Source organism: Notamacropus eugenii, chromosome 1 (genome assembly GCF_028372415.1).
Source record: "Notamacropus eugenii isolate mMacEug1 chromosome 1, mMacEug1.pri_v2, whole genome shotgun sequence".
Taxonomy (NCBI): Eukaryota; Metazoa; Chordata; class Mammalia; order Diprotodontia; family Macropodidae; genus Notamacropus; species Notamacropus eugenii.
This window is the reverse complement of record NC_092872.1, coordinates 98,090,668-98,116,874: the sequence shown is the minus strand read 5'-3', so window position 1 is coordinate 98,116,874 and position 26,207 is coordinate 98,090,668. Positions and strand designations below refer to the sequence as shown.

General features: G+C 41.6%; 2 protein-coding genes across 2 annotated transcripts; one reads left to right on the top strand and one right to left on the bottom strand.

Moving 5' to 3' along the window:
* Positions 1 to 2,464: 2,464 nt before the first annotated feature.
* Positions 2,465 to 22,641, bottom strand: TXN (thioredoxin). The gene is made up of 5 exons (XM_072610648.1): positions 22,346 to 22,641; positions 11,356 to 11,460; positions 10,494 to 10,553; positions 3,258 to 3,323; positions 2,465 to 2,689 (listed from the first exon to the last, which is right to left on the bottom strand). Exons 1-5 carry the CDS (start codon positions 22,367 to 22,369, stop codon positions 2,627 to 2,629), a joined length of 318 nt encoding a protein of 105 aa, XP_072466749.1. The 5' UTR covers positions 22,370 to 22,641; the 3' UTR covers positions 2,465 to 2,626.
* A 1,820-nt stretch (positions 22,642 to 24,461) lies between these two features.
* On the top strand, positions 24,462 to 25,836 carry LOC140505073 (uncharacterized). Its single transcript, XM_072610706.1, has 2 exons — positions 24,462 to 24,523; positions 24,728 to 25,836. Exons 1-2 carry the CDS (start codon positions 24,462 to 24,464, stop codon positions 25,359 to 25,361), a joined length of 696 nt encoding a protein of 231 aa, XP_072466807.1. The 3' UTR covers positions 25,362 to 25,836.
* Positions 25,837 to 26,207: the final 371 nt, after the last annotated feature.

The following is a 26,207-nucleotide window of genomic DNA, read 5'->3' as shown; positions in this document are numbered from 1 at the left end:
ATAGCTTTTGAAAAGTCATTGTGTTTTAAGATGAACTGATCGTAGCACACCTCGAACAGTGAATTTTTCTACTATTTTAGGATGGACATTGAAAAGCCCAGGCATTACCACTCAGACCTCCCAGCCCCCTGCCTCTTTTCATGTTCCTGAATGTTGCAGCATAACCACTCCTTATACAAAAGCTTGCTTTTATCTTATTTATTTCTGAATACCTTTCTCCCTACCCAGCGAGAAAATAAATTGTAACAAAAAAGAGGAAATAAAATATCGTAAAACTTAGCAACATGTCAGTGAAATCTGACAAGTTTACACAATGTCCTCCAATCACAGTAACCTCCCACAACTGCAAAGGTAAGAAATATTCTTTTCTCATCATTTTTCTGATGCCAACCTTGGTCATAATTTTAAGGCATTATGCTTTTTTGGTTCTTCCTATGCACGTTTGTTTTCATTGTGCTTACTCTATTGCAAATCCGTTCATCTAAGCCCATGTCATGTCAGATTTTGTGTAAGAGCACAAAATCTGGGGTCAAGACAAGCTGGGCTTAAACCCCACCTCCTCCATTCATTAGATTGAAGCTTTTTGTGATCACTCCTTAGGTTCTTCTTTTCTACAATTTCTTTTCACAAGCCATAGCTTAAATAGAAGGACTATGATATATTAGGCAAGAGAAAAGGAAACCAAATACTAGACCAGTGGCACCCAAAGGATCACAGATTTAGAGGTGAAAGTTACCTTGAAGGTTAATAACTCTCTTCATTTAATAAATGAAAAAACTGCAGCTCAGAAGGTTAAGTGACTGGTTCAGAATTAAAGTGGTAGAATCAAGAATTGAACCCGGGTTCTCGGTGCCCAAGTCCAGTGCTCTTCTCATCCTGCCATTTGGTTTCTTCAGTTGTGCTTCTGCAAGCTGGGAATTGGGAAGAGGTGGTAATTTTGGAAGGAACAATCATTTGCATCACTGAATGGGGATTTTTCAGGTGTAACTGGGGCACTGACTTCAATTCAGCAAACATTTAAGTTTCTGCCACCTGTGCTCTAACCAAAGTGTTGAATGTTGATAGGGTTAAAGAGATTTCCGAGGTACTCCTCTAGAGATTTCCCCTAGGTTGAGATCCATTCATTAATGCGTACTCTGTAGATCTGATCATTCAACCAATTCTGAGTGCATCTAATAGTTTTATCTATCCCTCTTAATATTTTCCACAAAAGTATGAGATGCTTTTCTGAAATCCCCCTATGTTGTCACTATCCGTCCCCTCTTTTACCAAGTTGCACATCTGGTCAAGCTGTAGTGTGTCAGACTTCTATACAGCCCACAGGGATAATGTGATTAAGCCCTACCTCCCCATGCCAGTATCTGGCAAGGAAATTTCTGTAGGTAGGGAAGGTGCAGTTCTACTTAAGTCCATAAAGAGGCAGCACTAGCTCCTCATGTCAATTTTGCAATAGCAAACCTATAGGTATAGGCAGATTTCAAAAAGGGAGTAAATATTTGCCCCTAAACAGAGACCTCTCTGCTTTTCCTATTGCTTTCCCTTATTTCTGGGATAAGCAATCTCCCCCTCTCCCCACTCCCCCATGTCTATTGAAATTCCTCCCAACCCTTTAAGTGCCAGCCCACATACTTCCTCCTCTATTCCAGGATTTCCCACCACCCCCACCCCCCCACACCTCCTTAATATACTACTTAAGAGTCTGCCCTTAGGCACCTTGATGGTACAATGGATAGAGCACCAGTGCAGGAATCAGAAGAACCTGAGTTCAAATCTCACCTCAGACACTTGACACTCACTAGCTGTGTGACCTTGGGCAAGTCACTTATTCCCAATTACCTCATCCTGAGTCATCTCCAGTCATCCTGAGGAATATCTGTTCACTGGATTCAGCTCTAGAGAAGTAAGGTTGGTGACCTGCACAGCCCTCCCTCACTCAAAACAAAGTCAAGTGCAAGTCATGTCATTATTTCTCTGATGGCATGGTCTTCTTCAGCAATGAAGGACGAACACACACACAAGAGTCTGCCCTTTTCAAGTGCTTATCATTATGACTCCAGAGCTGACTCCCCATTCCCCACATCAGTGGTGCTGGAACTGAAGACTACAAGGGACTGGGACTTAAGTGTTCCTGTAATCCAGCCCTGATATTCTGCAGATGAAGAAACTGAGCCCCATTATATATAAGTGACTTACCCAAAGTTACAATGCCTGTTAACCTGGGAGTATTGTTTTGATCTATTATTAACACAGCCATCTCAGATGATTAGAATATAGTACAAGGCACAGGAGGAAGTCAAATACTTGTACTTCCATTGAAAGGGTGAATATGGCATACCAAATGCACAGATCAAGAATAAATTTCTAGCTCTTCCTAAAAGTCAATGCCTTCAGACTCTGAGAGGTCATTTAATGAGGTTATAGTTGCTACTATTCACTTAGACAAGCTAATTAAAACACTAGGCAGTTTTCAAAAGGGTAGGATTTATATTTTATTGTCATTTACAGTCAAATGTTATTTGGATACATACTCTTGTTACACTTGATCTTTTTTTGGAAATAGAAAAAAATTATAAGCTATATAATTTAGACAGCTGACAGTTGTTCACACTGTTCACAGGATCCACAATTACTTCAATTCATTAATGGTTGATTCGAGCTTGTCCTTATTGGCTCCAGAAAATTCACCCACCTGTTGAGTTAAAAATTTCCATTAAAACAAAACACTTTTCCCCCCACCATATTTGTAAATTTAGTAGGCTGTCAAGACAGTTTTTGAATTAAAAATAAATTCTTTTAAAGTCTCTTGTGGAATGAATTATTTCAAAGTATATAACAATTTCGAAAGGTGATAGGACATAAAAGCTCAGGGTGGCTGAAGGGCAGAAAAGGAAAACTGCTCAAAATAAAACACTGCAGAACTTATTTTATGGGAAGGAAACCTGAGGAAAAAACAATTCAAACAGGAATGAAAGAAGATTTAAGCTTAAAGGGGCTTACTCATGCATAATTTAACTCCTTTGGTCTAAGCTGTAAAAGAGAAGCAGCAAACTTCCAGTATCTAGACATGATACGTTTACTGCCTATGCTCTGAACTCCTCTATTTGAATTATCTCACATCGGACTTTCTCATTCAGCGAGGGTCCCTTCATTTTCAGTGTTGGGCTAAGCCATCTTTTGCTTATTCTTCTTCTCTTCACCCTCTAGAGATTGGCAAAATTAGCAAGAGGCTCCTTCCTTGAAGATGAGATAAAACCTACCTTTTTTCCATTTTTGTAAAACTGAAATGTTGGCATGCATTTCACTTCACACTCTGCAGCAACATCCTGCAAACAGAAAGAAGAAATCTATTTTAGTCTTGAGTAAATTCAAATCTCACTGAAACCCAGTATCCCAAACTTTTGGCACTATCTCAGTACACAAAATTTATTGTTTTCACCTTTAGGAACAAGTTCACCACCTTGAATTAGATAGGTATAAAAACAGTATTGCCACCTAAAACTCTAGAATTTAGCTAACCATCCGCGATTGCAGAAGAGCTTCCTATGTGTCACTTTTATATAAAATACATTAACATAACCTCTATTAACCCTTACATGCCTCATACTCAAGAGCATTACTGACTAGAAATATCAAATGTTTAGCATTTAGGAAAAGAATTCTCCTTCCCTTGCAAAGAGTTTCTAATTTACCTTTTCTTGTTTGCTAAAGAGACCAGTATAGCCACTAAAGGAAATGTTAAACTTTCCTGGCAGAAAATTTCCTAAGCAGAAAATTATGGCAGTTGAGTTTTTCTTTTGTTTTGAATTTAAAAGATGGGTCCATTTCACAATGGTCTAACCATAAGATGACAGGGTAAACTACTAATATCCTATTTATTTGGTCCCAGGGGCAATGATTAAAGCAGGATTGCTTTAATCCAATGTGGGGTCTTCCTCATTACTTTTGAATCTTAACTCTTAATCAGAAGCCACCTGGCTATGAACTATTAACTTTTCAGCATGTATGTTCCACCCCCCCCCCCAAAAAAAACCCCCAAAATAATCCTTTCATTTAGGTGTTACCTTTGACAAACAAATACTAGGCTTACCTATGATAATTTATAAAAGAAAAAAAAAAGGAGGAAGCAGCTCAAATCTTCAGTTTAGATGCTTACTGCATAATTATCCAGTCTGTATATATACCTATACCATGTAAGCAAACCTAACACTTTATTTCCTAAACTGGAAACGTAATAATTGTGGACTTAAGAGCTGAAAGGTACCATAGCGACCATTTCTTCCAGCTCCTCTATTTTTCCCATTAGAATATGAGCTTCTTGAGGGCAAGGACTGTTTTTGCCTTTCTTGGTGCTCCCAATGTCTGGCACACAGTAAGCACTTACTAAATACTGGTGCTGATTAACTACAAGTGAAGAAAGCAGTGATGCCAACTTACACATTAAAAAGTGACAGCTTTTGTTTAATCCAGGTTCTCTGAGCATGCTCTTGCCAATGAGACATGCAACCTTTCCCCCATTGTCCTCCATCTCTTATACTCTCCATATATAGTAATAATCTTTCCTAGACTACACTGCTTCCCCCTGACCCCACTACAAATATACATACTTTTGATCATTTAAAGCACTATCACTTTCTACATGGGAATTTCCCATTATTTCATAGAGGAAGTTAAGAAAAGAACATAACTTGTGCTGTCTCTCCCATTAACTTGTTTTCCTTGCTCTATGCAGGATATAAAGGGACTTTTTCATAGGCAATGCATGTAGCATCAACCTGATTCAATAAAATGAGATGCTTCAGAATAGCTTCAAGACAAATTAGAAAAGGATTAAAGACTACTCATTTGCCCATGCGAGAGAGACATAGCTTTACAAAGAAATCCTCAATGTTACGTGATCTATAAATGTGTGTTTCCCACCCATGTTTACCAATACATTCCCTTCCCCTCCCCACCTCCAGCTTTCTTCAATCACTTTAGACAAGGGGGAGGGAAAATAATCAAACTATCTTCCAAGCCCAGTACATTCTCTCTGAGCTAGTTAATAGGTATTTGCAGAAATAATGTTAGAATTTACTTAAAACTTAGATATGGACTTGCCAATGACAGAGGAGACTCAAACTATCAAGAAACAAAAGACTTAAAGAAGGAACTGACTAACTACTGCACGCTTTTAAAACTAGAAATCAGCAACCTTACAATTCTAAGTCTCTGCTTCTTGCTACAGAGGAGTGAGTGGTGTAGCAGAAAATCTCCAAGAAAATCCTCATGACCTAGCATTACAGAAGGTGCTTAAGTATTTGCTAAACGGAATCATGGAGGAATAAAAGGACCCATGTCCCATTGGCTTTTAGTCGAAGTTAAGTTGCCTGGGCACAAGCAGTTGAGGTACAACAGAAAATGAGGGGAAGGGGGAAGGAAAGGTTAGGGGCAGTGAGGAGGTCGATGAGATAATTGGGAGAACATACTAAAAGGTGGCCATGGTGAAGGCTGTAGTAAAACAAGGATGAGTAGGATGTCAAGGAAGACTTAGCAAGTATATTGGAGATTGATATAGATGATTGCAAAGTATTTGAATGGAGCACTTAATGGTATTCTATGAACTTAAAAGAAAAAATATTTCTGTATGATGGTGAGGAAAAAGGAGTATACAGATCTGTCTTCTTTACCCCATGAATCGTGGCACTGAGAAAAGGAACAGCCAACGCCTGAGAGGATGAAAAGGGGCATGGAATCTTTAAGAGAAGACCAGGTTTCATTTTGTGGCAAGTCAGAAAGGAGTGTTAAGACAAGGATGGAAACATCCTGAATATGGCAGAATCCAAAGGGCAGAATTGATGGAATGAGCTCATGAGAACAGAGATTGGAAAGACAGCAGAGATGAAGATGGAATAAAGAAAAAGAATGCTGAACTGTTTTTAGTTTCTCTAATTTCTAATCAAGTTTTGTCTTCTAGAGGAGCATGTACTTGGAATTATGAGAATTGGGTTTATTCTTCAGACCCGCTACAGAATGACAAGGATGTGGTATCTGAACTTGTATCCTCAACTACCAAAGTGAGAACTAGATGATGGCTAAGATGATCTTTCTAGCTTTTTATTCTGGTCAGTATTTTGACAGATGCCAAGCCCAAGAAAGGCCCCTGATCATTTACAACTAGATTAGAGATAACTTGGGATAAAATTCCATGTTCTTTTCACAAATTTGCATTTTATAGTTTTATTAGGCAGCAAGGCAGTGACTTGAAATCAGGACAAAGTTCAAATTTTACCACAGACACTAGCTGTATTATGTGACTGAGCAAATTACTTAACCTCTCTAAGCTTAAGTTTTCTCATCTGTAAAACAGGGCAATAAGAACACCTACATCAGTTATAGTGGGGGTTAAGATGAGGGGGAGGACATGTGTCAACTGAGATTATGTGCTATGCACATCTTAAAATGATGTATAAATATTAGATTATTTTATTCTAGTTTTCTGTAAAGTGTTTTTTGTAAAATCCAAATCTTCCATGAGCTAAGAAATTAAAAAAAAAAAAAAACTACACCTGCATTTTGGCCAAGAGAGTAAAGAGGACGCAGCAGAGTCAAACATGATCTCTTCTTAACTGGCTACTCAAGCCTAGTCCAAATCCGAAACTTAAGCAACTGCTTGTGTTGTTACATTTCTTCTAGTTGGTTTCTGGATCAGTCAATCTTCTAGCATTTTTCTGATACTGATCTTTTTTGCTTCTGTCACCTATCATATTAAATGATCCCTCCCAGTTTTATTGTCATTTGTATATCTGGTTATCTCAAAGGGTGTCACAAAAATTCTTCAAACAAAATTAAATTTTAATTTGCTTCAAATAAAAAAAATAGGTTACAGCACTTTGGGATGGGGAGAATGTTGTGAAATAAAAGGAATGACAAATACGATATTAACTTGTAAAGAGAGAAGTCATTGTTACAAAGATTTACAAATCACCTTTTATGGTTCTTAGGGACAGCTTAATAACCAACTGTTTACTTGTGCAGTTAAAGATGAGAACCTTAAAACCTGCCCTGAGTTCCTGTTACATTTGCTGTTTCTTATATGCCACTTTTTAATTACTATGGCCTGGATACCCTCCCAACTAACAATATGCATCTCTAAATTTCTGGATTATGAAACTAGAGCAGGATTGCTTTGCCAAACGTCATTTCTTACCCCCAAAAGCCTTGGGATTTAATCAGAACCAGTTCAGCATAACCTAGTCAGGAGTGAATTGAGATCCACAGTGACAGGTTAACTCTTGTGAATAGCTATGCTTATTCTTTCTTCCCTCCCAACTCTCCCTTCTCCCTGCAATACAGCTAAATAAAACAACACATACACTGGCATCCTCTGACAATATTACACCTATAACAAGAGGTAGGAAGGTATGTGAAGCTTTATTTTTCCAAAGGACTTAACTGCACATGTAAAATTTAAAGATAATTCAGGCTTTTGTGATGGAGTATTGCTAGGGTACCTTGCACACTATTCATGATACTTCTTGTCAAGCTGAATCATTTTGCAATGACCAGGTCAAAGAGCAAGACAGTACTTAGATTACATTTATCCTCTTATTAAATTTCATCTTGTTAACAGTGGTACATTTGAGCTAAAAAAATAAACATCACAAATTAGGGGAAACATCTGATGACAGACAACAATTTATCTGAAAAATATCTGGGTGTTTTTAGTACACTACAAGCTCTGCATGTCAAGAGGGCAGTAATGCAGTCTCAGGTCACATTAACATGAGCCAATCAGCAAGCAGATGTTTATTAATGCCAGGCATTATACAAGGCAATGGTAATAGAAAGACAAAACATGAAAGAGCCTTTATCCTCAAGGTGCTTACATTTTATGTTAGGAAAGACACCGAGAAAGAATCCAAGGACAACCCAAATGGTTGGAGGGTCTCAAGCTCACTGGCAATAGCATGGAGGAATTCATGAATGTCTTAAACTAGAAGGACAAGGGAAGATAGGATAGCAATCTCTGAATTATTTGCAGTGCTGTCATTTGTTCTGAGAGGACAGAACTAGGAACAATGGGTGGAAACTGAGGAAAAATTTTTTTACCCTTAGAATTATTACACACTAAAATGGTTTACCTTGGAAGGCAGTGAATTTTCCCATTAAAGGTCTTCCACAAGAGGTTTCATAACCTACCTGACAGGGATAGATTGTACTTGACAGCTACTGAAATTTAAATTCTGTAATTAGCTGAGATAGTGAATGACTTCATTCTCAGATTAATTCTTCTCACTCCTGTGACTTTTTAAGATACATCTGGAGCACTCAGAGGAATGCATTTGTACTACCAATGTAGCTCCTAAATGAAGCCTGCTGAAAGAGATGCATGTGTGGAAAGGATGCTACCCTCTGTTACACTGAAAAATATCAATTATGGGCTGTATTACTATTTTGTACAAGTTAGATTTTAGAGGAAAGTATAGCCCCTTAAAAAAAGCCTTCAACAGTGTAATATAAAAGAGCCCAAGACTAGGTCTGGCTCTGCTACTAACTACTTGTGTGGACTTGGACACAGTATTTTCCTTGAACACTTATTTTCTTCCTCCACAAAACAAGAGGCTTCAAAAGGCCAGCTTACCTTAATCTTATTCACATCAAATCACCTCAGTCACCTACCAAAACACAGCATGAGCCTGTTACAACAAGCAGGTTCAAGGCCTGATCTTTCCTGACCACGATGGGGAAGGTGGGAGCGCTTCTCCACTTCAAAGTAGTAGTATTTAATTCTATTTCATCTTGAGTGTTACAGCCTCAGAATGTGATCTTAAGTATTCATCGTAAGAAAATTTCCCATCTATGATTAAGTACAGAATTCAGAATTTAATGCCTTCCCTATCACAAAATTTAACTTAAATTCACATGCTGAATCTTCAACTTAAAAAAGTTATTCAGTGGCATGCATTTGAAAGATGTGTCTTTCCAAATAGGTTGAGGTACATTTTCTTATTATGTGGAAATACTATTTATTGAGCTTTTGCCATGTTTAAGCACTATATTTAAATGTTTTTAATATGCAGAAGGCAAAAATGCTCATATTCATGCACTTTTCTTACCCAAGAAGATCATATGAGTTGTGCATAAATTTGTATTGTGATTGCCACTGAGTGCTTTGACAGTTTTTGAGCTGTAACGGTCAAGCAGAAAACCAGAAAGCATAGCCTCTATATATTAGTCATATACATGTTCCCCAAAGTACCATAATGAGAAATGATCATTATCCCTATTCTTCTTCTTTAGATGTCAAGACAATAAATTCTTAATTTTAAAATTCCATAGGAGAACATGACACATAACTGAGTGCTTAATAAAATATTTGTTGGTTTCAGTTGCTGAGTTTCTCAAAAAGCTGTCTGCTCTTAAGAGTCTATACTGACAAAGTTCGGATAAAACAGTATATAATTAAAACTATTTGGGTGAGCTGTTATCGCTTTCAAGGAGACAGACTGGCACACTGAAAAGAACATTAAATTTGAAGTTCAAGAACCTGGGTTCAAATCTCTGCTGTCAGTTTGTGACCTTCAGCAAATCATTTAACCCCTCTAGGCCCTGTCACACCTGAGGGGACTGGGCTCTATAGCTCTGACTCTGTTTGTTCCTAACAGTCCTAAACCTTCTCTAGTTTAGCCCAGCAGGCAATAAGGTATGCTATAGACAGGACTAAGGAATATTCACCTTGTAAAAAGCATTTGCTTGGGAGGTGACTGCTGACAGAGATTCAGGATCTAGTGTAGTTCTGTTTTCTCCAATTGTCCTACCTAGATCATCTCTCCTGCCTATGACTTCTCTTTATTCTTCCAAACATGAATCCAATTAAGAATCAATTCAGACCCACCACTATGCCATCACAGATAGAACTTTAAAAGAACATCTTTCCTCATACTTCTTCCACAAGAATTTTAATAACTTTCATTTTTTTCCAAAAACTTGCCACTATGGTCCCTATTTTAATTGCCCCCAAGTTAAAGCACTTATAAAGCAGCCCCCAAAAAACGATGCAAGAAATAAAACTTAAGGCTCCTAATTCAATTTACATTTTACTAAGTACCCCAACATACTTAATAATTCTTAGGGCTCTAAGGGGGGAGTGGAGGAGCCTGAGGCGAGAAGTGGCAGGAGGGAGAGAAATAATAAAGGTTCTTGATCTCTAACTTTCACAAGCCAGTGATTCCTAATCTCTTCCTGTAACTCTAAATATCCTTCTCGAGTTCCAGAAAATATTTCTCAGGACAAAAATCTGTGCCAGTCTTAGGATGCACTCTGCAATGTTCTTGAAAAAGTGACAGGTATAAATGTGATCCTGCTAATTACTACAACTAAGAGACTAGTTATAGTTAGAATATTACAGTTTGCATAAAAATAATCATTCTCCTATTACCATGGATTTAGAGAAAAAGTAAGTCTATAGTTGGTGGCTATGCTCAGTCACCATACCATATCCTTCAGCTACTTACCTGACAGTCATCTACATCCACTTCTATGAAGATCACATCTGGGTACTTTTCACCAAGTGACTGTTAAACAAAAACAGTAATAATGAAAATAATAATAACAGCAACAAAGATAGAGTAGATACTAATTAGAAGTAGCTAACTGAAGATAACAGTTAAGAAACTGAAGTCTCAATAAGAAAGAATAAGTTAAGTGTTCTCCAGAAGCCCAATTAAGATTCATACTAGGTTCAAGTAATTAAATTATTTTCTTCAAATCAGTTTCTAACCAGAGGGACAAAATGGTGGACTGGATTCTAAATTATGGTCCAAGTTTCAAGTTTTAAAAGAAAGCTAATTTAGAAAATCTTAATTAACTTCTAAAAGTAGTCACAAGTAAGACACATCCTAATTTTCAGATTTAATTCAAGGTTATATAAATTTTGTTAAATCAAGAGCTGTTTTGAGGCCTTTATAAGAACCTGTAGCAGAAGGGAATATTTTGACATTTATCATATACAGACATCAAAATCTTTTCTTCCCAACTTATCTTTTTTCCTAGTTACACTATATATTTGATCTGTGTCAGCCATATTATTTCAAAGGTTTCATTAGGAAATTTTAGGAAAAAGATTTATTCAATTAACATGGGATACAGTGGCAGAACAAACACTAACATGGACAGTTAATATTTCTTTCCTTCTTTTTTTTACAGTTTTCAATTTATTTATTTTTAGTTTTCAAGATTCACTTCCATTAGGTTCTAAATTATTTCCCCTCCCTCCCCAAGAGAGCATGCAATCTGATACAGGTTCTATACATACATTCCTATTAAACATATTTTCACATATATTTTTCTTTTAAATGGAAAATGCTTAATACTTACATGAAAGAAAGGCTTGATCATTTTGCATGGTCCACACCATGTGGCTGAGAAGTCAACTACTACTAGTTTTTCTCCAGCATCTTGCAATGCTGAATCAAAGTTTTCCTATAAAAAGAGGGGGAAAAAAGCTCACCATTCTGTGTAAATAAGCAGTTTCCTTACATATTCTATTTAAGAAGGATGAAAATCCAGATAAAGATCAACTTGAACACCAGTTTTTAGTCTTATCTAAGTATAACCCACATAAATCTACAAGTTAGAGTTTAGCAGAGAATATCACTACCATTAATAGTTGTATAAATAGAATTTGAGGTGGGGGGGTTGTGACTGTGATTCCATGGGTGTACAGAACTCTCCACAAATATCAGAATTTCTTCATTAACGTTGCTCATAAACCATATCATTTTTACTTCAGTAGGCCCTCTTCTTCTCCCCCAATTCTCCAAAGGAGAAATAAATTATCAGACCTTCTGCAATGTGCCCCCTTTATGCTCTCTGTAGACAAACTCTTCCCAGTACACACTTTGTACTTTACCTGGAAGTCATCAGCACAGCTTTAAAAGTGGATGCCCAAACCAATCATTTTATCTGCCTCAGTCAACTAACAGTACTTCTAAAAACAATTCATTTGTTACACTGTACTCCAAATGTTTAGTTTATCTGGTTGTGTTTCTTTATTTTACCCAAGTGTTTTTGTTTTACACACTGTAGAGGCTTAATAAATGTACTAACCATCAACTGAAGCCACTTCCGGCTTCTGAAGTCATCTGAGATTACTGACTAGTATCATTACAGTATCACTTACTACATAGTATAAACAAACCTTCCAAAGGAAAAAAAGGCAATTCACCTAATGAGTTTTCCAGCACTGCTATTATACCACCCACAACTTAAATGTGAATTGTAGACGTTTTAAAAGGCAACATGTAACATTTTATAGTAGGATAAATCCTGCAAATAAGATCCACTATTTCTTTTAACTTCTGATTTAATTCTAATTCTCTTTTTAAAAGACTAAAATTTTAATGAGGAAGATGCAGTCTTACCTTTTTTTTTTCAGTGTTCTACAATCACTTCCATATCTTAGATTTTTTCCAGTCTTACTTTTAAAGTTTATCCTAAGTTTCATCCTTGACTAAATTGTACATTGGTACAATATTATTTCTGCATACTATTTTTTTTTTTTAACAGCATACGAACCTCTCGAGGAAGTATTTTCCTTGGATATATTTTTTCAAACAGGAATGAAACTAAAGGCAACACTTTACCAAGAAATCTCCCAACAACTAATCCTGTTAATTACTTACTGATGGCCACTGACCCTACAGTCATGGAAAGAAAATAACTAAAACTGAACACAATGACCTTCTTGGCCTCAGTTTCTTCATTAGTAAAATGTGAGAACTGAACTTGAGGGTCTCTGAAATACCGTCCAGCTCTAGATTTATGATCCATAATACTGACTTTGATTCTGTAATCTAGTAAGATTTGTGCAAAGTTGTCTGCATATTGTCTCCCTCCATTAAATTCAATTAGAAGCTTCCTGAAGAAGGGCAGGCTGTTTTTGCTTTTCTTTTTTTTCTCCCTTGCACTTAGCCCAGTGCCTAGCACATAGTAGATGCTTAATGAATGTTGACTAAAAGGGTTTTTTTAAAATATCTTTGAATGCAATTATCAGGAAACTATAACTCATGGTGGAAAAATAAGTACCTATTTACTTAGCATGAATCCCCATGCAATAAGATTACCTCTCAATTTTGAGCACCTACTGGGAACATTTAAAAAAACTATATTGCTCTCAGGGAGGGAGTGGGGAAGGAGGAGGGAATAAGGAGAACAAAGTGGGAAGAAATGGAAGATATATAGAAGTGACTGTGGAACAGTGAAAACAAAATAATTAAATTTAAAAAACCTCCCAAAAAAACCCAAACTATGTTGCACAGCTAAGGCTCCTTGCACATATGAAGACAAAAGTCTCATTAAATGTAATACTGTGACCTTCATGTTGAGGTGGGCTGTTTTACCCCTACATGAAATGACCCTGAAATGCTATCTTCCTTAGGTTCCCGTGTCTGCTTTTTAGTTTTTCTGGGTCCTCCTGTGCTACTGTGCCTTTGTCATGCTTCTTTTCTATAATTTACTGTTGACTTGGAAACCACAGTCAAATTTATTGACTGCACAGAAACCTTTATTGTTGATTTCTGGCTTCTCCACTGGTTCAATTCAATTCCTCATGTCAAGAACTTACCATACAAGGCACTTAGGATACAAAGACAAAAACCTCAAGAAGCTTGTATTTTACTGGTAGTTACAGTATATTCTGAATGAAATTGTCTAATAGCCAAGATTCTAGATAAGTGAAATGTTAATAAATATATCTAGTATTGTCCTGAGTAATGCCCAAATCTAGGTATCTTGACTACTATGGTATGGTTTGCTATCAATGTCTCCAGCAGAATTCTCACCGTACCCAAATATCCTGATTTCCAACATTTACCTCCAACTCATAACTGAATAAGACCTAATACAACACATTTAGATCACATATAGAACTGGGAAGAACCTCACAGACCATATGTCCAACCCCCTTATTTTACAGGGGAGGAAACTGAGGCCCAACTAGGTTAAAATAACTTTGCCAAGGTAGTAAACAGGCAGTAAAGTAAGCAAAGGCAGGATCTGATCCTAGGTCCTGACTCTAGAGTAGGGTTTCTTAAGCCAGGGTCTCTGAATTTTAGATATTATATATATGTGTGTATATGTGTATAAGTATGTATATATATATATACATATATATATACATACAAAATAAAAGTTATTTCAATATAACTAGTTTTTTCTGTAATCCTATTTTATGCATTAAAAAAACATTCCCCCAAAAAGTTACAGAACCTCAGAGCTAATGTCTTTCTTCGAATTTTAAATCTCTCTAACTGGTAGAAAATCTGACTTACATTAATTGAGCCAACACCTGCCTCTCCACAACTTCCCACCACTGTTCCAAATTCCAAAAGTGGAAGTCTAATCCCAACATAGCAGAAGTAGAATTCGCATCACTATCCTGATCACTTTCCCTTGTTAAAGTTCAAGCTTGTCTATGTAATTATAAAATGTTACATCCAGAACTGAGCACTCTACTACACATGGAGTGATCTAGACAGAACGCAACAATGTTTATTAGGCACCCACTGTTTACAGAGAAGTCAGAAAGCTTAGATAGGACACAGTTCCCCACATAGTGCCACACAGCTCGGCATGATACTCAATATCATCCAAGTACACAAGGTTACAAAACAGAACTGTTACATATGGTCTGAGGGGAAACATCTTTATAGCATCTAGGGTGGAGGTGATTGTGAAAAGACTTCTGAAAAGGGCTGACATTTGATTTTGGCTTAAGAATAGAAAGCACTTCAGAGGGTCCAAAAGAAGAATGAAGGAAGAAAATTCCAAGAATATAAAACATAGAAAGGGAAATGCACAGTCCATGTTCAAGTAGAAGAACTGTTCACATTTCCTTAAACGTTGACTAAGTTGAGAGGGCAACTAGGTAACACAGTGGACAGAGTGCTAGGCCTGGTGTCAGGAAAACTCATCTTCCTGAGTTCAAATGTGTGTCCCTGGGGTTAGCCACTTGACCCTGTTTGTGTCAGTTTCTTCATGTATAAAATGAGTTGGAGAAGGAAATGGCAAACCATTCCAGTATCCTGTGCAAGGGAAACCAAGAATAACATCACAAAGAATTAGAACACAAATGAACATGAGATAAGTGGAAAATAGAAGACAGAAAGCCTCGAATGACAGAAGAATTTGAATTTCTAAGTATTTTGAGCAAGAGGTTCTTGACCAAAAATATAAGTAGGTAAGATTATTCTGGCAAGGAACTATCTATCTCCTCCCTCATTCTGAATACTCTTAAGTATTCACAACTTACGGGCAATTTAGCTTTTTTTAAGCTTCCGTGTGCTGATTTATACTGAACTTTTAATCCATAAGTTATCAAGAAACTCAGGTGGTCTTTCTTAATAATTCTTGGCTCACCATCCTAGCCTGTCCCATCATTGGAATCACTATTCTATTATCCAACTTGTTAACTATTCTTCCTATTTAACTAGTAATCTGAAAATCTGATTGCATGACATTTCTGACACCATCCAAATAACCTCTAAAAACATTCAACAACATGAAGTACCAAGGACTGATTTCTAGGACACTCTACAAGATTTTTATTCAAGTTGACAGCAGTATTTTTTGGGGGGGCAGTCCAGTAACTCAACCAGATGAATCCATCTATCTATCATTCTAGCCAACATTTCAGAACTCAGTCGACACCTTGCTGAAATCTAGAAATACTACCTATGTCTAAAGCTACCACTTATAATCCTGTCAAGAAGGAAATGAGGCAGGTGGTACAACAGAAAGTCATCATATTTAATGAGAGGAGAGTTGCCTCTGCCATGACCTGTTACCTAGGCCCCAGTTTCCTCACCTGTAAAATTAGGTGTTTGGACTAGGTCTCTCAATTTTAAATCTATGATCCAGCTCCAGTCAGCATTAATAATGTATAGGTAACCCTGAGTTCTAGAAAGTTATGCCAGTATAACACAAGTTCTGGAAGATTCTACCAAGTTAGAAAGTCTTTCAATTACCTCTTTGCCAAAAACCATCATGGTTAGGGTCTGTGAACTGGTCACTGATGACATTTTTTTGTCAGCAGCTATCCATATACCGGATAAGATAATAATCGCACATGCAGTGCTATGACTCCTACAGTTAACTGTGGCAGTAGTGGAAAAGAGAGAGAGCCTAAGAATCATCTAGTTCTTACGCTGACAAGCATCAGTAGCTGGTACTCCTAATGTGTTGTTCTATTGGTATGCCCAAACACAACAGTGGACATTCCATGTTCTGCCCTTCAATACTTATGGAAACACAGAAGCAAACATTTCACCATGAAGATAAGCGGTACTTAAGCACCAGTATTTGCTGCAGTTTATGAACAACTTGACAAGATCTTCAGCCATATACCTTGATCCTTTAGTGCCTTCAACAGAAGGTTGGCTTAGAAGATACAATCAAAAAATTTATTGGAAAATATGGTTCTTAATCATCAAATGAGTAAGGTCAAAGAACCTACAAGTCTTAGGTCTGTACGTCATGAACTGGAGAAAGAAAAATGGTAGGTGTAGCAAACATTATCCCCTCTCCCCCCAAAGTAAAACTGAACCAGGTGGTTACTGATCTACATGTATCTGCATAGGGTCATGTATCTGCATAGGGTCAAGTCATCAGCAGGTTAGAGACAAGATCAAAATCCATACCAAACAAGAAAGATAAAGAAGAGAAGACAGCAGATGCTATTATAACAGGTCCAACCCAACCTCCTCAAAGAAGCTGTCAATGCTAAAAACATGGGAATGAGACAAAAGGTCATTGAATCTCACCATTTCTTAGAGGAGTGTAAATGACGTGAAACTTACTACAACAACACAGCAGAAACATTCCCATGAACTCCCTCACAACCAAAACTTTGTCTCCTTGTAGTCTGAAAAAAACACTGGATTTGGAGAAAGACTTATGTATATGTCCAGATTCTGCTACTCAGCATCTGTGTGACTGCAAACAGGGCCTTCTCCAGCCCACAGTTTTATCTTATGTTAAATGAAGTATAAGCATATCTCATTTTTATTATGCTTAGCTGTACTGCACTTGACAGATATTGTGGGGTTTTTTTGTTTGTTTGTTTTTTACAAATTGAAGGTCTGTGGCAACTGTGCCTCAATCAAGTCTAATGGTGCCATTTTTCCAACAGCTCGTGTTCATATCAATGACAAGTGTCTCATTTTGGTAATTCTCACAATACTTCAAATTTTTTCATTATTGTTATATCTATTATGGTGATTTGTGATTGATGTAACTATTTCAATCGTCAAATTGCCACAGACCACTCCCATATAAGACAATGAACTTAATTAAAACTGATAAATGTCCTGTGTTCTGACTGTTCCATAGATGAACCAACCAGGCTGTTCCTATCTTTCTCTTTGGATCACCCTATTCCCTGAGACACAATATTAAAATTAGACCAATCAATAACCCTACAAAATCTTCTAAGTGTTCAAGTGAGTTACTCGATAGGGCAAAACTTCATTGTTGTCTTGTTTTAAGAAACTGCCACAATTAACCCAACCTTTTGCAACTACTACGCTGATCAATCAGCAGGAATCAACATCAAGGCAAAAAGATTACAACTCCCCAAAAGGCTAAGATGATGATTAACATTTTTTAGCAATCAAGTTTTTGGTTTTTAATTAAGGTAAGTACATTGTTCTTTTAGGCATAATGCTACTGTGCACTTAATAGACGACACTATAGTGTAAACATCTATATGAAGTGGAAAACAAAAACAATAGTGTGACTTGCAATAAAATGCAATATTTGCTTTACTGCAGTGTTCTAGAACTAAACCTGCAATACTTGAGGTCTGCCTGCTGTTGGAACAGATCATCCTGAAAATCCTTGAAGATCTAGCTATAAAGCCTATGATCAGTAATGGGTAACATCTATTTAAATTATAATCCAATTTGCAAAACATTACTGAGGAGGGGGATTTACCTGACAAAACAGCTTGCAGAGGATGTAAGGAGGAAGTAAGCCCGCAAACACCCAGTTAATCCAGAATTTCCAGACATCATTTCCAGTTTAAACTCAAAAGGGCAACATCATTGGGTACTTAAGATGAAACTGGAAAGAGTAACAGGATACATGGCCAAATATAAAATATACCCAAGGGAACTTAGTAGAAACAACATAACTTTAACAGCATTTACAATCTGAATTTTAAGATCTCAAAGAGAGAAAGATTCCCAAAGAATAGAAGAGATTAATGACAGTACAAATAAAGATCATTGCTAGTATCAGTAAAGGTGACCAAGAAGGCAGAAGCAACCCATACTGCTTCCTTTCTTATTTAGGGTATCCTTCATGAAAATGAGGATGGAACAAAGGGTTTCATAGTTTTCTACATCAGACCACACAGAAAGAGGCATACATCATTTATTTTAAAAAATCTAACAAATTTGCCTCTATATAATAAAGTGCATCCTTAAAGAAAAGTTGTTTAAATAAAGGTGTCTCTGAGGGACACGTTCATTTCATACAAGATTCCATGATCAATCTAACCAGAGACATCTTGGTTCAATCATACTCTGAGCATCAACATAAAACAAAGCATCCCACTAGGAGATGTGATTAAAAGTTCATCACTATCATTATTTCCTAAACAAAAAATGAAGAAGGATTTTCTATAAACAATGACCTAGTCCAAATACTTTTGTTTGCAGATGAAGTACTGATAGCATGAAAACCCAATTAGAGATAGCTAGATGACCCAGTAGATAGAGCCCTGAGCCTAGAGTTAAGACCAACTTCAAATCCTGACTCAGATACATATAAGCTGCATGACTTTGGGTAAGTCACTTAAACCTATCTGCCTCAGTTTCCTCAGCTCTAAAATGGGGATAACAGCACTTACATCACAGGATTGTTTGAAGGATCAAATGAGATATTATTTGTGAATAGTTCAGCACAGTGCCTGATATGTTCATTACTGTGTGGAAGCCCATTTGGGCTTTACTTGGCAAAGACACTTGGTCAAAGGATATAAACACGCAGTTTTCAGATGAAGAAATCAAATCTATAATCATATGAAAAAAATGTTCTTAATCACTATTGATTAGAGAAATGCACATTAAAACAACTCTGAAGTACTACCTCACACCAATCAGGTAATAAATGTTGGAAGAGATATTAGAGAATTGGAACACTATCCCATTGTTGGTAGACCTGTGAACTGATCCAGCTATTCTGGAGAGCAATTTGGAACTATGCCCAAAGGGATATAAAACTGCATACCTTTTGATTAAGCAATAGCATTATTAAGTCTGGACCCTCAAAGAGATTTTTTAAAAAGGGGAAGAAAGGACCTATTTGTACAAAAATACTTATAGCAGCTCTTTTGTAGTGGCAAAGAACTGGAAATTGAGGGGCTGGCTGCCCATCAACTTGGAAATGGCCAAACAAGTCGTGGTATATGATTGTGATGGAATATTACTGAGCTGTAACAAACAAGCTGCCTGATTTCAGAAAAACCTAGAAAGACTTAAATGAACTGATGCAAAGTGGACAGAACGGTAATACTGCACAATGATCTGTGAATGACTTAGCTATTTATTCTCAGCAATACACTCATCCAAGGCAGTTTCAAAAGACTCATAAGGAAAATGCTATCTACCTCCAGAGAGAACTGATGGGGTCTGAATGCAGATCAAAGCGTACTATTTTTCACATACAGTATTTTTTTGGTCATTTTTTTTCCCTTTGGGTCTATGACAACATGATTGATTTGGTAATATGTTTTGCATGATTGACCATGTATAACCTATATCAAATTGCTTTTCTTGGGGGGGAAGGGAAGTGAGGGAGAAAATTTGGAACTCAGTTGTTTTTTAAAAATCAATATTAAAAATTGTCTTTATATATAATTGAGGGGAAAATAATTTACTTTTTAAAAAAAATACTGGAGTAGTTTGCTATTTCCTTCTCCAGCTCATTTTACAGATGCTGTAACTGAGGCAATCAAGATTAAATGATTTGCTAAGGGTCACATAGCTAGCAAGTGTCTGAGACCAAATCTGAGGAATTTCCTGACTCCAGGTCTAGCACTGTATCTACTGCATCATATAGCTGCCCCAACGGGTATACAGTAGGTGCTTAATGAATGTCCCTTCCAAAATACTACTAGGGCTCATTAGTGAAAGCCCTTATTATGCATAAGATCTGACTAAGCATTAGCACAGGAAAAAAAAGTGTGTGTGTGTGTGTGTGTGTGTGTGTGTGTGTGTGTGTGTGTCTATACTTGGCAAGTGCTAAAGACAATGAACTGGACCTAGAATTACATAAGAAGAAAACAGGCTGGATCGTGCCTGAACAATTGCAGAGGTCTCTCAAAGGTCATAACTGGCTTGTTAAAAAAACATCATTCTCTTGGTATATGTGGCTATGACTAAGTGAAAAACATAATCTCAGAATAAAAATTACAGGTGATCTAAGAGCAGTAGAGATGTGAGTTAAGTGCAATTAGGCCATAGAACATTATAACTGATGTCCTGCCATCAAATGGCATACAACAGAACATCATGACCAGGTATGTGTTGGCTGTTTGTCTGTGCTAGAACCAGCTCATACAGGCTCAAGAGAGCTAATTTTTAAAAAAAAATTTCAGCGTATTTTCACCTTAATCAATTAAGTGCTGCAAGGGAGGGACTGGTTTGAAGGAGATGTTAATAATGCACATTACAGTGAAAAATTGTCTTTACATGTTAATGTAATTTTTTTTAAATAATGCGGAATACACTTAAAAGTGTTGTGGTTAAACATCTATGGATACAACATTAGATATGAGCCAAAAATGCAGGTTGCACTTTAGCAATAGACAGATATAAATTTCCGGAGTACTGCACAAAATATTGTAAAAGAGGAACGACTCCAGTATATCAGAAGGATCTCTTAAAGGGGGATGACAGTCATTCAGGATGAGAACGGCAGGTTTAGGTTACCTTTTCCAAAAGTGAAGGAGGTATTCATACAAAAGTTGACTTTTGTCTCTCCACCGTCCAGAGAATATGATAAACACTTGGCATTTTTTTAAACAAAGCTCTCTAATTTTGTTGTATCCCATATTTCTAGCCTTTTATCACTGTATTCTCCTTCAATCCTTGTATTTAAGAGAAACTCTTACTAACTATTCTCTATCTGCTCCTATTTCCTCCTGCACCCTCCAGGCCTGGAATGCACTCCCTCCACTGTCTGTCTGCTTGTCTGAATCTTCTCGGTTCCTCTAAGGCCCATCTCTGAAGCCACCTCTTCCACAAACCTCCTCTGACCCCCCTTCCTTCCCTAGCTGGAAGTGATCTCTCCTATTCAAATCTTACACGGCATTTTCTCTGGTGTCCTATTTCACTCCTAAGCTAGTATCACATTCTTATCATATTTTATTACCCCTATTGAACTGCAAGCTTTTGGAGCAAAAAGCTTTATGTTGTTTCCCACTTGGTTCATAAGAAACCCTTGAATACTTGTTGAATCGAACTGTCTTCTCTCCTGCCTTTCCTCAGTGACTACCCCTGTATTGAAGCAAGAGGCTCCATTTTGGGGATATCTGACCCAGCGTCATTGATGATCTCAAAGTTGTCTGCATATTCTCCCAAAACGTCCAAAAATCTTTTTCATTAACACGTCTATGGAACTGAATTAAATTAACAGAAAGGAAACAAATCTCACACTGTGATGGGTGTCAGGAAACGAATACTGCCAACAGAGGGCAAGGGAATCGCTGCCCTGAATATCCTGAAACCCTACAGGGCAAGGCAAGGAAGCGCCCAGCCGTCAGGTGCCCCTGCCAGCCGAGTCATGGCCTCCCCCTTCTGCGCACCGGCCTCAGGGCGCAGCCAGCCGGACGTCCCGACGGCCCCGGGCACGGCTGGCTCCTGCCCTGGGGTCACCCCCATCAGGGGAACCAGGGCAGTTCTTCATCGCAGACCCCGGGCCAGGGACAACCACAGCAGCGCAAAGCGGCAGGAACCCGGGGGGAGGGGAGGGGGTGGCCAAAATGCCCCCAAGGCAGGAACGCCGCCCTCGGGGGCGCCAAGGCCCGCCCAGACGTTCCGTCACGGCAGCAGGGCCGCAGCCCGGGCCGCAGGGAAATGACCACCCCCGGGCGGGCTCCGAGGACTGGAGGCCAGGGGGAGGGCAAGGACCAAAGCCAAGCAACAAACACCCACGAAGTGCCAATCTCCGGGCTAAGCCCCGGGCCTGCAGCTCCCCAGGGCGCCGGACTAGGGCACACATGGCCCTAGGCGGGGCTGGGGATGGGGATCGGGGCTCTCCTCCGCTCCCGCCTTCCCAGCTCGGGGGCACCGCGACTTCTTACCTTGCTCTCGATCTGCTTCACCATCTTCTCCGACGGCTCGGGCGGCTCGGGCTGCTCGGGAGGCGCAGGGAGCTCGGGAAGAGCGGGCTGCTCTGGTGGTGCGGACGGCTCGGGAGGAGGGGATGGCTCGGGAGGCGCTGGCGGCTCTGGAGGCGCAGAGGGCTCGGGGAGAGTGGGCTTCTCGGGCGGCTCGGGAGGCTCGGGTGGCTCGGGAGGCACTGGCGGCTCGGGCGGAGCGGGCTTCTCGGGAGGCGCTGGCGGAGCCGGCGGCTGAGCAGGCTCCGGAGGCGCGGGCGGCTCGGGCGGCTCGGGTGGAGCGGGCGGCTCGGGCGGCGCGGGCGGCTCGGGCGGCGCGGGCGGCTCGGGTGGAGCGGGCGGCTCGGGTGGAGCAGGTTTCTCGACAGGCTCCGGAGGCGAGGGTGGCTTAGGGGGAGCGGGCTGCGCAGGAGGCGAGGGAGGAGGAAGATGCTTGGGCGGCGCCGGGGGCGGAGGCCGAGGCGGAGGCGGAGACCGCGCCGACGCGCTGGTCAGGGAGGCCCGGGCGGGAGACGGGGACTTGGCTTTGGAGTTGCCTGCTCTGAAGAGTCCGAGAAACTTGGGTGCGGGTGACTTGAACTTGCTAGGTCCGGGTGACTTGGAAGACGGAGGCTTCTTGGGCGATGCTTCTTTCTGCGGGAAATGCAAGAAAGTAGCGGAGGCTCCGCCTCAAGGGCCCTTTATACCGTGGGCGGAGAAGAGCCCAGGCGACGGCCGCCCGGGGAGGGAGAGGAGGGCTGGAGGGGAGGGAGGAAGGAGGCCTTGCTCGCCCGGGCGCTCCCCTTCCTGGAACGCCCTCCCCCTTCCCTCCTTCGGCGCCCTGGGCTCGCGCCACGTCGCTCGCGTCACGTCTCCGGGGCCGGCCCCGCAGAGCGCCGGCCCCGCAGAGCACCGCCCCTATCGCTTCTCTTTCCCCGCCCCCCGCCCTGGCAACGGCGCGGGCCCGGGCCCAGGCCGCCCTGGCGCTTCACCCTCGGCCTGGTGCCGTCCCTTTTCGGATTTGATTTCCTAATCGTCCCATTGCCCTCGAGGATCACTTGGAGAGGAGTAGGAAAAGTTGACTAGAGTTTGCAAAACGAACCCATCGAGCCGTCCGAAATTTAATTACACTATGAGTAAAAGCCATTTCGTGGAAAACACCCTCTGCTCCAGCCGGCCCACGTGTCCCCTGGGCCAGCCCTGGAGGGCAGAGGGAGGGAGAAAGGGACGAGGCGGAGGGCGGACTGTGAGCGAGGTCCTAGGGCTTGGGGCCGGAAGAGCCCCCTGCTCTGGGCCAGCCCCCGACCACAAATGAGCGCACATGGGCATGGGCAGCCCCGGGACCGGGCTCCGGGGGAGGCGACGGAGAGCGGCGGTCGGAGGACAGGTTAGCGCTCTAGGTCGCGGGCGGGGCTGCCTACGAGGGCGTGGAAACGGAGGCGGGCCTCCGGGCCACCTGGGGAAAACGCCCGGGAGCGCGGAGGCAGCCGAGCCTCGGGGATGGGCTGCTTGGCCCGGCCTGAAGCCGGCCTCCGCCCCAGCGGGGGTGGGCCGGGCGGACGCAGTCCCTCGGACTTCTTGTCCTCGTGGTCTCCAGTCCCCAGGGCCCGGGAAGCGGGCACAAAATGCTGTGTAACGATGATGAGGAAGTCTCCGCGGCGGGCCCCCGCCCACCGCAGGCCGCGCCCTCCCGGAACTTGCCTTCTTTTTCTCCTTTTCCTTCCCTCCTTTTCTCCTTCTCATTTTCCTTGAAGTCGCTGCTGGTGACGCAGCAGATGGGCCCTGGTGCTGGTTTGGGGAGCCGCGAGATCAGGGAGGGCTGAGGGCCCGCCCCGGGGGCCTAGGTGGGAACTCCGAGGCGGCCATGCTCCGAACCGAGATCCCCGCGAGCTCCTCTTCTCCGAACTTTCCGGAGGTGCCAGTTCTATTGTTTGTTCCCGGGGTGGTTTGTGTGGCTGGCTCTGGTTGGCTGCCCCCCTCAAACCACCGGCAACCTAAAATGGTAAAGCCACCGGGTTAGACGGTAAAACGGTCAGTTCAGCGGCCAGATCCTCCCAGGGCTCGGGGGGAGGCCGATGGCCCCGGGCCGCCCCCGGTAACGATGCGGGAGACCAGGGTGCGGGCAGGGCCCGCGGTGCTGGGACAGGTCGTGTTTATCCACAAGTAAGAGAAGGGAAGAGTCATGCAGCAGCCTTGTAAGAAGACTAGGTAGTCTGGAGCAAAGGAGAGCTTTAGAACAGGTTAGAGCAGTGTCACAGCTCTGCTCCTGGGGCTCCTGTGAGCCCTTATTGGCCCCAGCAGGGCATTCAGGGCCCCCCGGCCCAGTCAGCCCCAGCTCCGGCCCAGTCAGCCCTAGCTCCGGCCCAGTCAGCCCCAGCTCCAGCCCCCCCCCGGCCCAGTCAGCCCCAGCTCCAGCCCCGCCGGCCCAGTCAGCCCCAGCTCCGGCCCAGTCAGCCCCAGCTCCAGCCGCCCCGGCCCAGTCAGCCCCAGCTCCAGCCCCCCCGGCCCAGTCAGCCCCAGCTCCAGCCCAGTCAGCCCCAGCTGTGGCCCAGTCAGCCCCAGCTCCAGCCCCCCCGGCCCAGTCAGCCCCAGCTCCAGCCCCCCCGGCCCAGTCAGCCCCAGCTCCAGCCCTCTAGCCCCCCCGGCCCAGTCAGCCCCAGCTCCAGCCCCCCCGGCCCAGTCAGCCCCAGCTCCGGCCCAGTCAGCCCCAGCTCCAGCCCCCCCGGCCCAGTCAGCCCCAGCTCCGGCCCAGTCAGCCCCAGCTCCAGCCCCCCCGGCCCAGTCAGCCCCAGCTCCAGCTCCCACTGCCCCTGCCCCGCACTCCCTCAGCCCAAGAACACCGGGCTGTCTTGGCTTCTTCCACGCGAGACTTATTCCCCGGAATTGCTCTCCCCTGGACCTTGTCAGGCATCCTCTCCTAGGGAGCCTTTTTCCTTTCTCTGTTCTCCAAGCTAGAGGCGACCTTTCCCCAACCCCGGTGCCCATATCGCTTTGTTTGTAGCTCTTCCCTAGGACTTACAAAATACTGGTTCACGTTTGTGTGTGTGCCTATGTTATTCAGGATAAGGACCAGAGGTTTTCTGTTGGTTTTCCACCGCAGAGAGGTCAAACATATGGCCCACAGCTGGGGCCTGGACCAGACTAAAATGCAGTTGGGAAATATTTAACAAAATATAACGTAAAACGTAGATAATGTGACATTTTAAAACGAAGTCAACATGTGGCCCACATGGATCCTTACGTATGATTTAATGGACTCCACTTCAACTTGATTTTTATACCACTGTTACAGAGTACTTTGCAATGAATAGAAGTCTTGTTTAAAGGGAAAAGTGGTGGATTTAAAGTTAAAAGGCCTGGACTTGAGTTCAAGTTCTGCCAACAGCTCTTCAGTGGCTGTGTCTCCTTGATGAAATGATGCCTTCTCTTTGGGCCACATTTTCTTCATTTGTAAAATGAAGTCGGACTAGATGGTCTCTAAGTTTTCTTCGGGCTATAGGATTCTGTGATTCTGAGACTCAGCAGGGTAAGCCCTCAATAAGTATTTGTTAGTAACAGGAGTTACTCATTTATCGTGAGTTTTAAGATTTTAAGTGCATTTTCCCTGTGTGGTCCTCACAACAAGGAAGATGCTGTGATGATGCTCATTGTACAGATGAGACTGCTGACTCCTGGAAAGGTTAAATAACTTTGTTAGAGTCACACAGGTAGTAAATAAATATTTGGGATGAGGATGCAAGCCCAGGTCTTCCTGACTCCAAGTCTAGAGGTTTAACCACTACTGCCAGAGTAACCATGAACCACTAAGAAGTGAAAGGGGACCATCACCGGTAGTCCTGACTGGTAG